The sequence below is a fragment of the Hibiscus syriacus genome, unplaced genomic scaffold (assembly GCF_006381635.1).
Source record: "Hibiscus syriacus cultivar Baekdansim isolate YM2019G1 unplaced genomic scaffold, ASM638163v2 tig00111402_pilon, whole genome shotgun sequence".
NCBI classification, from domain to species: Eukaryota; Viridiplantae; Streptophyta; class Magnoliopsida; order Malvales; family Malvaceae; genus Hibiscus; species Hibiscus syriacus.
In genome coordinates this window covers 1,813,015-1,826,992 of record NW_024063082.1, presented here as the reverse complement: position 1 = coordinate 1,826,992, position 13,978 = coordinate 1,813,015, and the positions used below count along the sequence as shown (strand labels likewise).

Genomic DNA, 13,978 nt, shown 5'->3' with positions numbered 1-13,978 from the left:
ATTAAATTCTAATAAATTTATTTAAAAATTAACGTAACTGAAAATTTAGTATGTGATATTGCCATTTTCTAAAACTTCTTGTTAATACAAGCATAGAAAAGGTAATTCGAGTAATTTCTTTTCACCCATAAGATTATATAATATTTGTGTTTAATCAAATTTCAAGTCAGTGAAGAAAAGACTAAAATTTTTTCTTTTAATATTAACAGCGGTACATTTATCTGTTTATATGATATAACCTTTTAATATATTAAACTCAATCCCCATAATCATTTGATGAATATTTTTTTATAAATATAAAATATTTTCTTTCACATACATTATGAATGCGACTAAATCAAGTACTTTCCAAAATTTAGTCATTCAATTTTATGTTATTTCTAAACTTTTAATACTTCTACTGATTTTTCTTAATAATTTTGATGAAAGAAGAAAAAAAGAGGATGAAATAAAAGACAGGTGACTTGCATTTTTGTTAATTTTTTTGATGAAATATTTACGTTACACATTTCGATTTGATACATATATATAACAATTTTTTCTTTGAATAGTCTGATATGATTCTAAGGTAGTATCTGTTCAAAAATTTTCTATATCCATTCACAATGCACATATCCTGTAGACATAATTGCTTGAACCTATAACCTTTAAGGAGAATAACCTTCCCTTTTACCACTAATTCTCTTAAACACTTAAATCTAAGAGAATAACGTTTAAGTATATTCAAATTGACGTGGTCTAAAAGTATACATGGCAAAAAAGAAGGGGGAAAATGAATTAGTCTCACAATTCAATTGTACTCGTAATATTATTTTGGCCGAATTAAGTTGAAGCTCTACGAGTAACATGGTATCTAGAAAATGCAAGCATCAGTTCAAAGATCCTTCCAAAACATCAATTATAATAACAAGAGACATTGCCATAGTTATCAGACAGGTATCCCCAATTCGGATATCTTCCTTATCCTTTTGTCAAGTGAAACCCTCTGCTGCCTCAAAAGCGATGCCATTGAAGCAACCTAATATAAAAGTTAATCCATAACGACATCAAGACGCACCATCAGTAAAATTCTGGTCAATGATAGGTTTCTAAACTACAAAAGCACTGCAAAGATAATAAAGAAAATGCATGACTTACCTCTGCTCGTAGTTTCAATGCCTCCCTGCCAGGGATTTCTCGCAATCCATCCATCAAATCTATCAACATTAAAGTAAATGTAAAGAAACAATATAATCCCATAAAATTTCGAAACAATCAGTAGAATCTACTGATTCCCATTCTTTAACTCATGTTTGACCTATAAATGGCAAGACCTTATGCCACATGTGTGGATAAGGGTGGCAATTGGAAACGCAAGGTGCATCTTGATGTTGACACCAAGTGCAAGTAAAATGCTTGACCACAGTCCAATCTAAGTGCTACTATCACTTACCGAACTATATGGTCTAAATGACGGTATCGGAGAGTTGACATTGTAGCTGCATGCTAGAATTACTTATGTAAAATTTCAGTTTCTAAACTTCCTATTACAAAAAATCCTTCTTCATTGTATTAAGAAGAGAGAAAAAGAGAGGCTTTTGAAAGCACCAGTGTCATTAAACGTAAATAAATGACAAACTAGAGATATGGGAAATCAAAGTCAGTCGAGGCTTCCCAAAGGGCCCAACATGGCAACAACTGTTTATCAAGGGATGACAATCTATATATACACATACATCAAGGAAAGGTGAGTTTTGACCATACCTGCAGCTTCAGCCTCAACCTTGTAAACTGATTTGGCAAGATGGTGAGTTTGAGCTCCAGCATTCCTACACATACAACTTGGAATAGTTAAACAAGAAAATTAATGATAATTTAGAACCAGAACATGAAAGAAGTTCATACTACATACATGAGCTCTTTATGGCCACGTTTCATATCCTTTTCTGCAAGAGCTGCCCTTTCAAGCAGCTTAGAGCTCTCCTTTTTCATCAAATCAACAGATAGACTTAACTCTTTTATATTCTTCTCGGCACTAAGAAATTTTGCCTGCAGGAAAGTTTAGCAGAAAGGCAATGTATACGAGAGCTTAGAGTCAAACCTTAAATTAAGACACATAATCTCTAGAACATGAGGATTTTGCTTTGGCTTAGGAAAAAATTCAAAATGGAAGGTCGTGCAGCAAATATGGAGCAACCGTGCAAGTAAACATTCTACTTATGGTTCTACCAAGTAAAGGAAACTTCTATCATATTAACAGGGTAGCTACCTCTTCACTTTGAAATCGACCCAATGTATTACGGAATAGAAACCTTCTTGGGCCTGCAATCAATACCCCGTATCAGTTTGCATTAAAGTTAAAAACCAAAGTAAACAGAAAGTTAGGCACAGAAGTGAAAAGAAAAGATATAAAGACATTGAATACTTTAATCATAACTTGCACATGAGATCTAAAGAAGGGAAAAACGGAGGCACAAGGAGGATGTAACTTGGCAAAAATTGATGAAACTTAGCCTCATAAGCCAAGAAGTACATATTATCACAGGACATGAAAAATCTTAAATCTAACGCCAAACTTAATGAACCTTTAAAAATGCATATAAATTTTCTCTGATTTATAAGGCGCAAAATGTAAGTCCACAAGAAGAAAATGACTTCTGAACAATATATGAACAAAAGAGACCAGCTTATTTAACAACTATGGGAAAAGCAAGATGGTGGAAGCCCGTCGTTCAAAATTGCCAAAGAAGAATCCTGAGCAGACCTACTAACAACAACAGAATGATTGTGTTACCTCACAAGCATAGCTTCTAATGGCACTAACTTGTTTTACCCGTTTGATCACAACCATAAATTAATACACGGCATCCGAATAACACATTTCAATAGAGAAAAAAGAATGACAATTATGAAGAAAATATATAAGAATCAGAAACAAAATCTTTTGAACTTGGAACCTCAATTGTTTATACAAAAGAAAAAATGCTGCAAACATTGTTTTCTTCATTGATTTCCAAATCAGAGAAGAGTCCAGTGTTGCAGGAAATTATCGAGTGAGAAATGACAATCAGGAAAGAACAAACCTCGCATAAGAAAGAGAGCAGCAGTAATAGTAATCCCAACAGCTGCACCTGGGTGTTCCTTTGCACTCATCACCCCCTCTTTTTTTGTAATTAAAAAAATGTTACTAACTATCCAGTTATTAAAAACTCAAAAATTAATTAAAACGAAAAATTAAAAATAAAAACCTTTAAGTTTATTGAAAAAGGCATCCTCATAAGATTTATACTGGGAAGATGCTTGTGGTAGAAAATCCTGCAAAACCCAAAAATTCATAATCATTTTGTAAAAAAAATATTACTAAAGAATTACATGATATTAAACTATTACTACTATTGTAATTGTTAGATGATAAGAAAGAAATAAGAAACCTGGAAAGAGCGTAGATGGGTAGCGGAGTTATGGAGAAGGGAACGAGCAGAGCGAATGGCTGAGTCTTTCGAATCTTTAAGGCTTCCGATGACCTGCAATTCCTCTACCCATGGCTTTGTTGCAGAATTGTTACTAGCAGCCGCGTCTCCACCGCCTTCTTCTCGGCTCATTTCTCTTTCCGATGCTCCAAATCCCAACTCCGATACGATGCCGATCACTCCTGCTTTTTCGTTCTTTCCGCTTTGCGCTTCCTTTTCCCCCCCTAAACTATGCTTCGTTGCTTATTTAGTTATTTTTAAACAATTTTATTAATAAATAATAAGGGTAAATACATTAATTCCTCACTCAAATATCTTCTCACTCTTATTTGGTCACTCAGTTTTAATTTTTTTTAAGTTAATAATTAAACTTTTCATTTACTTATGTTTTAGTCACTCCATTGTTAAAATAATTAATAATATTATGGGATGATGATGACATGCTCGACGAGCACGAATGAGCACCGTTAATAATGAGCACAATTAAATTAATTTATAAAATTATAAATTACTAAATGTATAATTATAAATTAGTTAAAAACCTAAATATAATTTAATTAAAATACAATATTTATAAAACATTAGTTTTTATAATATTATTTTAATTACAATTAGATCCCATATTAATTTGGGAAATTAATAAACTATAATTTATTTTTATAGCTTTGAAGCTCTTGTCGTCTTTATTGCCTCCGCCGCTACCGGTATCATCTTTCCCCACCGACGAACGACAAAAACTAAATCGACAGCGAAAGACAATATCGGTGGCGACGACGACAGTAATAGCAGTGGTAGTGATAGCAATGAGGACGACGGTGGTTTCAAATATATGAAAATGAATTAAGGTTTATAGATTTCCCAAATTAATATTTGATAATATAACTAAAATAAAATTATAAAAACTATTATTTTATAAATATTGTATTTTAATTAAATTACATTTAGAATTTTAACTAATTTATAAATATATATTTATTACTTTATAAATTAACGTTTTATGAAAATAAACTTTCTTTCTCAAAATTTATCCTATTTTCACTTAAAATAAATAAAACCTTTTCAAAAAAATATATATAAAATAAATCTTTTTTTATTTTCATAACTTCGATGTGTCATTATAAGATAATATTACATAATCATAAAAAATATAAAATGTTATGGTAACAATTTTGTTTATTTTTTAACAACGATAATTAAAACATAACAAAAAACTAAGTTTAAGTATAATTTTGTAAAAAAAATAATTAGGTGATCAAAACAAAACTATAGGAATAGTTGAAAAACTGAATACATAGTTTATCCAAAAAATATGGTAAGATACTTCAGATATCCTTAATTTTTATATGGTGTATTGTTTATACTATTAAACTTTCAATTGTTTCAATTATAACACTAAATTTTGATTTTGACTTCAGCTACACCAGTGGACAATTAAATTATAACGATATAATAACGTTGATAGATCTTTTCATCATTATAATGATACGGACAAAAAACGTCGCTTTGGTGTGACTATTAATATCCAAAAGATATTACTTTAGGTATTGAATTATAAGAATGTGTTGACTTTTTTTCGTTAGGTTTTAAAAATGATCAATAAGCACTAAACTTTTTCGATCGTCATTGGAAGTTAATTATCGCTCGTTACTGATCATCATTCGCGATAAAATCAATATCAGAATATTCATATTTTACTCATCTTTCTTCTAATTATATTGGGTTTCCACGAAGTTGACACAAATTTATCTAAAGGTTCAACATACTAATAGTATGGTCTCCTCCAATGATCTAATAAAACCAATTTCAAAATCTATTATTTATCTTTTCAAAATAATTTTTATCACCATTTAAATTTTCAAACAAACCTACAAACTTTTTTTTTTTTGACATTCAATGGTAGTTAGGAGATATTATTATAACTGAAAAATATTAAATTAATATAAAAAATAATATACATTTAAAAGATTATTATCAAAATTAATAGGCTTAAATATATAAAAGGTGCCCAATATATGTCCTTTTTTCAAGTTTAGTGCATAATGTTTATTTCGTTCCAGTTTGGTGGCTAACGTTTCATTCCATTACTTAGAATGAGTCAAGCTGTGACGGACTATAGGGTTTCTCCATTAAGTGACACATGTCACAATCTCGTAATTTTTAATTTTTTAAAAAAATTATTAAAAAATTATTATATTTATTAAAAAACCCTAATTTCTTTTAAATTACAAAAAAACCTCAAAATCCCTAAAATCCCCAAATCCTAACACTAAACTGCTGCCATCGTCCTTTCCGGCCACGACCACCGACGACGACTTAGCCTTTGTCATCATCCTAGTTATAAGTCGTCGTAGTTGTCGTCGATTGACCGTCGAAATCGTTGGGGATTGCAATTTTCATCCTAAGATTCACGGGGTATAAAACGTTGATTTGCCGTCGATCGACCGTTAATCAATCACGATTTCATAGAGGTTTTGGTCGTCGGGGAGAGGTGAGGTCGGATGGAGCTTCGTCGATGGAAAAGGGCGACGGTTGGAGTGGATTTAAGGCACTTTTGGCCTAAAAGGATAACGAATTTTTTATTTAGCCCATTAGGGCATCTCGGTTTATATTTTTGGGATCTATGGTATTTTCTACAGTATTATTGGAACTCATCACGCTGAGTTGACTAGTTCAAAAAACAATTATTTGAACTCGTCACGCCGAGGTGACGAGTTTCAATAAAATATAAATTTTTATTAAAATCTACCACATCGAGGTAAAAAGTTAGAATAAAAAAATATTTTTTATTAGAACTCATTAACTCGGCGTGACAAGTTCTATGTCACTGTAGAAAAATATCATAGATCCCAAAATAAAATTTTACTTGCTCTATTAGGCTAAATAAGAAAATCATATACCTTATTTGGCCAATTTTACCTGAGTCTAGGGGTTGAAATGAAGGTTTTCAAAGTTTTGAGTTATTTCAAAATTTATGTGCTTTCTTTTTAAAAAATATATAATTTTATTTTTTTAATTTTATATAAAAAATTTAAAATTATCAGATTGTGACGAGTTTGATCCATATTGAATTCTTTAACGGAGGAAAATTAAAGTCATTGATAGTTTGACTAATTTTAAATGACAATGAAACGTTTGGAATCAAACTGAAACGAAATAAACGTTAAGCACTAAACTAGAAAGATTGGCATACATTTGTCACATTTTGTATATTTAAGCTAAATTAATAATTGTAAAACTTACCAACGAAGGTTGGCCTGAGTGGAAGAGGCTCTGGTTGTTTAAGCAAGTGGTCTCAAGTTCGAACCCATGTAGATGCAGAAAACCTTCTTGGGAGAGGTCCCATCTTCGTGCCCGATAGTACTTCGGAGGATTGGTCTCAGGCGAAGCCTGGGGACACCTTGAGATACCCAAAAAATAATTGTAAAACCTAATCAGAGAAATTTTATACCAAAATAAGATTTGAATGAAAATCCCAAAAGGTTTTAAATGTTTCAAAATCAGTAGCCATCCGAATTAAAAGCTAAAATGAATATTTTAAGACTTAAATTCACCCTTAATAATATTATCAAATCCAAATCTAATCCGTTTAGGTTATAGTTAATAATGTAAATTAGAAAATTGACAAAAAAATAGAAAAATAAAAATTAAAGGGACGGAGAAAGAGGAGATGTAGCTGCCCTATAATGAGGAAGGAAAAATAAGTAAATATTTATCCATTTCTTCCTCTTTTCTTCAACCCAGAAAAAAAAAATTAACCCAAGAATATTCTTCTTCCCCTCTTTTTGTTCCTTTCTTGTTCAATTTCACTGCCACCAACGATCAAGTAAAAAACTAAGGTAAAAGAAATCTGGGATATGTTTATATGTATGAAATCTAATGATTGGGACATGTGTTCTTAATGTTACTTGCTTATGACAGGATCCCTAAAGGAACAGGAAAGAAGAAAAAGAAAAATTCAACAGAGGAAGGAGGATAAAAAGGCCTTAAAAGAAGATGGAGGAAGCTATGGCAGAAACTTACTGGTGTTACCAATGCTCTCAAGTGGTTACTCCCATCGTGGCAATCGAGATTAAATGCCCATTTTGTCAAGGTGGGTTTATCGAACAAATGAGCGGTGGTACAACAAGGGGCGGTGAAGACATGGATTCCGATATGGGATCCGACCGAGCACTCTCCTTGTGGGCACCTATCTTGTTAGGCATGATTGGTAATCCCCGACGTCGTAGAAGATTCGATCGTATCGACTTTGAAGAAGAGAATAATAACAATGGTAATGGTAATGGAGAAGCTCGCAATGAAGGAAGAACTGATTTGGACCGAGAATTTGAATCCATCATTAGGAGGAGGAGAAGCTCTGCAACAATTCTGCAGTTGCTTCAAGGTATTAGAGATGGAATGGCATCTGAAGTGGAGAATTCTGAGAACGAAAGGGAGCGCGTGATTTTGATCAATCCTTTCAATCGGACTATCATCGTTCATGGTTCTTATGATTCCAACCAGACTGACCTAAACTCAAACTCCAACCATACAAGGTCTTTAGGCAATCATTTCATGAGTCCCGGTCTAGACTTGTTGTTGCAACATTTGGCGGAGAATGACTCGAACCGATACGGCACTCCGCCGGCGCAGAAAGAGGCTGTCGAAGCATTGCCCACTGTGAAAGTCGAGGAGATGTCGCAATGTGCCGTGTGTTTGGATGATCTCGAGGCCGGCATGGAAGCAAAAGAAATGCCGTGTAAACATAAGTTTCATGGCGAGTGTATATTGTCATGGTTGGAGCTTCATAGTTCTTGTCCTGTCTGTAGATATCAATTGCCTGCCGATGAGTCGAAACTTGATTCCGAGAGGCCGAGGGCTAATACCGACCGAAGAGAAATTGGAAACGATGTTCATGGCATCGGTGAAGGGAGCGGGAATGGAAGAAGGTTCACCATCCCATGGCCATTCAACGGCTTGTTCTCATCCGGAAGCGCTCCTCAAAGAGACGAGAATTCATCCGGAAGCGCTCTTCAAAGAGACGAGACTTAACGTGCGTTAACAATTTGGTTGTATTAGCATAGCTTCCTCCAGTTCACTATGCTGCCTGAATAACCTGCCTCGCCTACCATGTAGATGGTTATTTTGAATTGAATTTGAGAAATCTTGGGGGGGGGGGGGAACTCTTTTGTGCTTTTGTTGTCAATTTCTGTATTCATTTGATTTATCATATATGTAATTGGTTTATGCTTTCCATTGGAAAAATTAACATTTTATATGGACTAAATTCATCAGCATCATGGGCCATGGATGAGACTTTGAGAACATTAGAAAATTACAATGTAATAATATTAATTATAAAATGATATTAAAAGAGAAGAACACGTTATTCATCAGGAAAAATTCCCAAGAAAAGTTCAAAAATGTTCAGTTGGCAGTCAAGATTTTTATTACAGATGCAGTTCCAATGCGATGAAGAGCAACAACTGAATCCCCTTTCTGGCACAGTTTCATTGACTTGGCATGCTTTATGGCAAACCCCAGAGCTTCCTCTGTTGTCTCTTCATGCGATGCTCTTGCAGACCCAGCGTATAACACCGGGACCAAACCGCGGAATATCAGGCTGTGCCTTGCAGGCGTTTCATCACTGCACGACCAGTCGAAAGAGTCCGTCTTTATCTCCGGGACTACCACTGATAAAATCGGCTTCCCGGACCTGTACTTAGCCACCAGCTTCGCGGTACTTCCTCCCCTTGTTAACACCAATATAAGAGCTGCACTTGCTGAATTTGCTGCTCTAACAGCCGTGGCAGCCAAGCTTTCCAAGGGACTCATAGGCACGGGTGAGTGTTTCATGATCCTTCTGAACACATCTTCATAATCGATCGTGCTTTCAGCTTCTATGCATATTTTAACCATTGTCCGAACCGCGAGTTCAGGGTAAGCTCCAGCAGCGGTTTCACCACTTAACATCACGCAATCAGTGCCATCGAGAACTGCATTGGCAACATCGGTGGCTTCGGCCCTGGTTGGCCGGGGAGATTTTATCATGGACTCCAACATTTGCGTGGCTGTGACAACAGGTTTGCCTTGGATGTTGCACTTGTAAACCATCACTTTCTGTGCTAGAAATATCTTCTCAATCGGAATCTCCATTCCTAGGTCACCTCGTGCCACCATAAACGCATCTGTATTTGCAAGGATGTCATCAAAATTCGCCACCCCTTCTTGATTTTCAACCTACCACATATATGCATCAGACATAATTCTTAACATGTTACGTATGAAATTCTTGTAACATACATACCTTGGACATGAGGAGAATGTTCTTAGTATGCTCTCCAAGCAGTTTACGAACCTCGATCAAATCCGAGCCTTTTCGAACGAAAGAAAGAGCAATCATATCGATTTTGTTAGGAACTCCCCATCCCAAGATATCTTCTTTGTCTTTCTCCGTCAAGGTCGGGAGGTCGACGACAACCCCCGGGAGGTTAACATTCTTCCTCTCACCAAGAACAGCAGAGTTCTCACACCGACAGTGAACCAAACCCTTATCTGTGTCGCAAGACAAGACGGTGAACGAGATTGTCCCATCGGAACAGAGTATGACCATCCCTGGTTTTACGTCAAAAGCCAACTTCTTGTAACTCATGCTTATCAGTTTCGCATCACCCTTTATTTCATAGTCGGTGGTGATGGTGATTTCTTGACCCTGTGTCAGCTGAACTTTACCATCCTTGAGAAAACCTGTTCGAATCTCAGGACCCTGGGTGCAAATTTTTACGTATGAATCAACAGTTGGATTCGTCAGCTCAGCTTTATAACTTTAATTGCAAACATAGTAGAGTGATCATAACGAAAATTTGACCAAGTTATCCTTGGTTGTAATTTATATGTTAAGCTAATTTCTTGCTTACTGCTCATTTTCCCTCTAATCAACACTTTTAGAAATTAAATTTAATTAATTCTAATAGTTGTATGAAAATAAATTTGAGTTTATTTCTATTTCTATTATTAATAATTATTTGATGTTATATATAAATTCATATATAACCAGTAAAATAAATGATCAAATATCATTTAAAAATTTTAAAAAATAATTTAATTTCAAGCTTATTTCAAATAATGTGTCATTATCTAGTAATCTGAAACCAAAAACATTTCATCGAAAAGTTTGGATTGTTCAAATTATTAATACGTGATAGAGTGATTTAGATCGGATTAATGTTGATGTTGAAAGGGAAGAAAGATAGATTAAAGCCAGTAAGTAAAAGAAAAGAAAAGAAAAATATGATATCGGAAATACGTACGCACCTTGGTATCGAGCATGACGGCGCAGAGGATACCGGTATTGATCATGGCGGCCCTGAGATTATCAAGAGTTTCTTGATGGTAGGCGTGAGATCCATGAGAGAAATTGAAACGAGCGACGTTCAAACCAGCTTTCAACAGCTTCTCGAGCATAGGGACGGACCTGCATGAAGGGCCCAGGGTACATACGATCTTTGTCTTCGGCTTGTTCTCCATAACAAGTCCTACAGCTTCATCATTCTTCATTTTTTTTACTCCTTTATTTGATTCATCTTTGCTTATTTCAATTATTTATATATAAGTGTAGGCATTTGTAAGAGGAAAAGCAAAACTGAATCAGACCCCGTTTTTCCCTCCCATTTTCCCAGGTGTATAACTACAAGCACAAGTGTAGAACAAATCACATGGATTTGATTTTCCTCAGCTTCATGTATTTATTATTTATAAAATAAGAAAATTAAATATTATTATCGGTTACACAATTGTACTTGTCTATAGATTTTACGATTACACAATATTTTTAAATATTATTGTATGAAATAATTGAAATTTTTCCATATCATGAATGCTTCGAAGAGAGGACTAACTTGAAGATCATATAAGATAGAGAACACTTACTATGATTTATCTATGGGTATCAAAGCACCTCAAGTGATCCTATCAGGAGTTGACGATAATGGGAACTTGATTGCAGAGCACAAAGAACTTGGAGGACTTGGTGGTGGTGTTATCCAGAAGGTAAGCGACGATAAACAACGATTTTGGATCATGTCCTCTCTCTCTCTCAAACACTCCTTGAGATATATTACAGAATAGAGAGACAAAATATCGAGCATTTTATAATATAGTATTGTTTCGAGAGTACAATAAAATTCTAACCGTTGTACAATCAAGCTTTTAACATGGCAATAAATTTGATCATATAATCACCCGTACCAAGTAGGGATAAGTCCATTTTAGTTGGCTCGATTATTATTGCATTTGATCAGTTAAATCGATTAAATATAAAAAAAATCAATTAAACCAATCTATTTAATTGTTTGTTCACCTCTACTACTAAAGTAGGGGTGAAGAAAAACTATTAAAAATGAAAATAATCCAACGGTTTTTGCATCTGAAAGACAATTTTGTTGACTGGTCTGATCAAGTGAAACAAGTACCTATTATTAATATTATCAAAATCAGTACAACTGAACCTCAATTCATCCATCAATGTATCTGTAATCTGAATGAAACATACTCTGCTATGAAAAAAATAGAAAAGTGCAAATACAATGATGCCATCTCAGATGATGCTTCACTCTCTACCAGATCAAAAAAGGCTACATTTCACATTTCCTCAACATCTTCTATCTGGACTGGACCGTTGTCTGTCAAAATTAGTATCGAGGCTCCTCAAAGTTCATCATGCCCCCTAGGTTGTTCTTGGTTCAACATATCTAGTTTATGGTGCAACTCCTAATACAAATAAGACTTTTACCAACCTTTTCAGGAATTACAAAGCATCACTGAGATCACTAAATTCAATATTAACGGCCAAATACCTTTAGCGACAATGAAGCTACGTATCTGCCAAGACAAACAAAGTGTTAGGACGAAGACACGTGCGTGTATGCATGTGTTGCGGAAGACGGCTATCGGATAGAGCAAAATCGTAACTGATAATTTGAGAAAATAAAAATGAAGATAAAAGAGACACAAAATTTACGTGGAAAACCCCTAAAAATTTAGGGTAAAAACCATGGGCAACGGTAGAAGAATTTCACTATGAGAAAATAGGAATTACAACCTCTCTCGATCTACCAAGGAGAAAACAATGATAATTCTCTCTAGATAAAAAGGAGAAAACAACTCTCAAGAAACTCTCTAAAATCTCTCTAGTATTGAAAGAAAGCTAGAATGCTTTGGGATGGTTTTGAAGCTAAATGGGATAAGGTATTTATAGCTAAATCTTAAGGACTTAATCTTGTAAATACCATAAATTTTAATGATTAAAGTTTGTATTTTGCCCATTTAATTTTCAACTATTGGTGCACCTAATTTTGACAAAATTAGTGCTGCCACCGAAAGCAATTGAACAATTGCATGTGCACCTAAATCAATTGCACAACTTGTTTGATTTTTTCACAATCTCCCACTTGAAGATTTGATTGGAACAATCATATCTTCACACTATTCTTTCTACCTTGTACCATCATGTTGCTTAAGTCTCTGACAGGCCACAAGAGGATCGACACCAGGTAAATTTATCAGCGTTGATCGCCTTCGTCATGAAATCTGCTATGTTGTCTTTGGTATGGATCTTTTGCATATCTACTGTCCCTTCTTCCACCTTTTCACAAATGAAATGGTACTGAACTCGTATGTGCTTTGTCCTTGAATGAAATGCTGGATTCCTTGCTAGATGCAAGGCGCTTTGACTGTCACAAAACAGAGAGGCATACTCTTGATTTTGCCCAAACTCCTCCAATAGAATCTTCAACCAAATTGCTTCTTTACTGGCTTGTGTAGCTGCTACATATTCTGCCTCTGTTGTTGTGGACGTAGCCACAACTGACTGCAATTTTGAAACCCAGCTTACAGCTCCACCAGCAACTTTGAACACATATCCTGTAGTAGATTTGCTTTTATCCAAATCCCCTGCATAGTCAGAATCTACATACCCATTGATTAGTAAGTTTGATCCTCCATAACATAATGCAACATTTGAGGTCCCTTTGATATATCTCAGGATCCTCTTCACTGTATTCCAATGCTCTTTGCCTGGATTTGCCATGTATCGACTAACCACTCCCACTGCTTGTGCAATGTCTGGTCTTGTGCATACCATAGCGAACATTAAATTTCCCACTGTTGATGCATACGGTACTCGAGACATCTTCATCCTCTCTTCTTCACTGCTAGGACTCATACTGGAGGATAATTTGAAGTTAATATGAAGAGGGGTAGAAATTGGCTTACAATCTTGCATGCTAAATCGTGACAAGATTTTCTTCAAGTAATTCTTTTGTGAAAGCCAAATCATCCTATTACTTCTATCTCGGTGAATTTGCATCCCTAGAATCTTGTTTGCTGATCCCAAGTCCTTCATTTCAAATTCCCTAGCCAGTTGTGCCTTCAATTCTTCAATATGATCTTTGTTGGGTCCTGCAACCAACATGTCATCCATATACAACAACAATATAACAAAATCGTTATCACCAGACCTCTTGAAATAAGCACAAGGGTCTGCATTAAGTCTG

General features: G+C 34.8%; 3 protein-coding genes across 3 annotated transcripts; 1 reads left to right on the top strand and 2 right to left on the bottom strand.

Annotated features, from left to right (window-relative positions):
- Positions 1-752: 752 nt before the first annotated feature.
- LOC120161711 (RGS1-HXK1-interacting protein 1-like) lies at positions 753-3,681 on the bottom strand. Its single transcript, XM_039171922.1, has 9 exons — positions 3,411-3,681; positions 3,228-3,294; positions 3,063-3,140; positions 2,249-2,301; positions 1,892-2,028; positions 1,744-1,808; positions 1,138-1,196; positions 929-1,018; positions 753-890 (listed from the first exon to the last, which is right to left on the bottom strand). The coding sequence occupies exons 1-8, from the start codon at positions 3,579-3,581 to the stop codon at positions 929-931; spliced, it is 720 nt and encodes a 239-aa protein (XP_039027853.1). The 5' UTR covers positions 3,582-3,681; the 3' UTR covers positions 753-890.
- A 3,451-nt stretch (positions 3,682-7,132) lies between these two features.
- Positions 7,133-8,477, top strand: LOC120162324 (E3 ubiquitin-protein ligase SIRP1-like). Its single transcript, XM_039172488.1, has 2 exons — positions 7,133-7,285; positions 7,368-8,477. Exon 2 carries the CDS (start codon positions 7,443-7,445, stop codon positions 8,475-8,477), a length of 1,035 nt encoding a protein of 344 aa, XP_039028419.1. The 5' UTR covers positions 7,133-7,285; positions 7,368-7,442.
- A 319-nt stretch (positions 8,478-8,796) lies between these two features.
- LOC120161608 (pyruvate kinase, cytosolic isozyme-like) lies at positions 8,797-10,952 on the bottom strand. Its single transcript, XM_039171831.1, has 3 exons — positions 10,740-10,952; positions 9,733-10,191; positions 8,797-9,665 (listed from the first exon to the last, which is right to left on the bottom strand). Exons 1-3 carry the CDS (start codon positions 10,950-10,952, stop codon positions 8,853-8,855), a joined length of 1,485 nt encoding a protein of 494 aa, XP_039027762.1. The 3' UTR covers positions 8,797-8,852.
- Positions 10,953-13,978: the final 3,026 nt, after the last annotated feature.

What these genes read in the sequence shown, in the direction of transcription:
- LOC120162324 (XM_039172488.1), top strand. Translation starts at nt 7,443, where the DNA reads ATGGAGGAAGCTATGGCAGAAACTTACTGGTGTTACCAATGCTCTCAA.
- LOC120161711 (XM_039171922.1), bottom strand. Translation starts at nt 3,581, where the DNA reads ATGAGCCGAGAAGAAGGCGGTGGAGACGCGGCTGCTAGTAACAATTCT. An exon ending in CCCATCTACGCTCTTTCCAG is followed by an intron (nt 3,295 to 3,410) that starts GTTTCTTATTTC and finishes TGGGTTTTGCAG; the next exon opens with GATTTTCTACCACAAGCATC. An exon ending in CATTGAAACTACGAGCAGAG is followed by an intron (nt 1,019 to 1,137) that starts GTAAGTCATGCA and finishes CTTTTATATTAG; the next exon opens with GTTGCTTCAATGGCATCGCT.
- LOC120161608 (XM_039171831.1), bottom strand. Translation starts at nt 10,952, where the DNA reads ATGGAGAACAAGCCGAAGACAAAGATCGTATGTACCCTGGGCCCTTCA. An exon ending in CCGTCATGCTCGATACCAAG is followed by an intron (nt 10,192 to 10,739) that starts GTGCGTACGTAT and finishes ATTTGCACCCAG; the next exon opens with GGTCCTGAGATTCGAACAGG. An exon ending in ACATTCTCCTCATGTCCAAG is followed by an intron (nt 9,666 to 9,732) that starts GTATGTATGTTA and finishes TATATGTGGTAG; the next exon opens with GTTGAAAATCAAGAAGGGGT.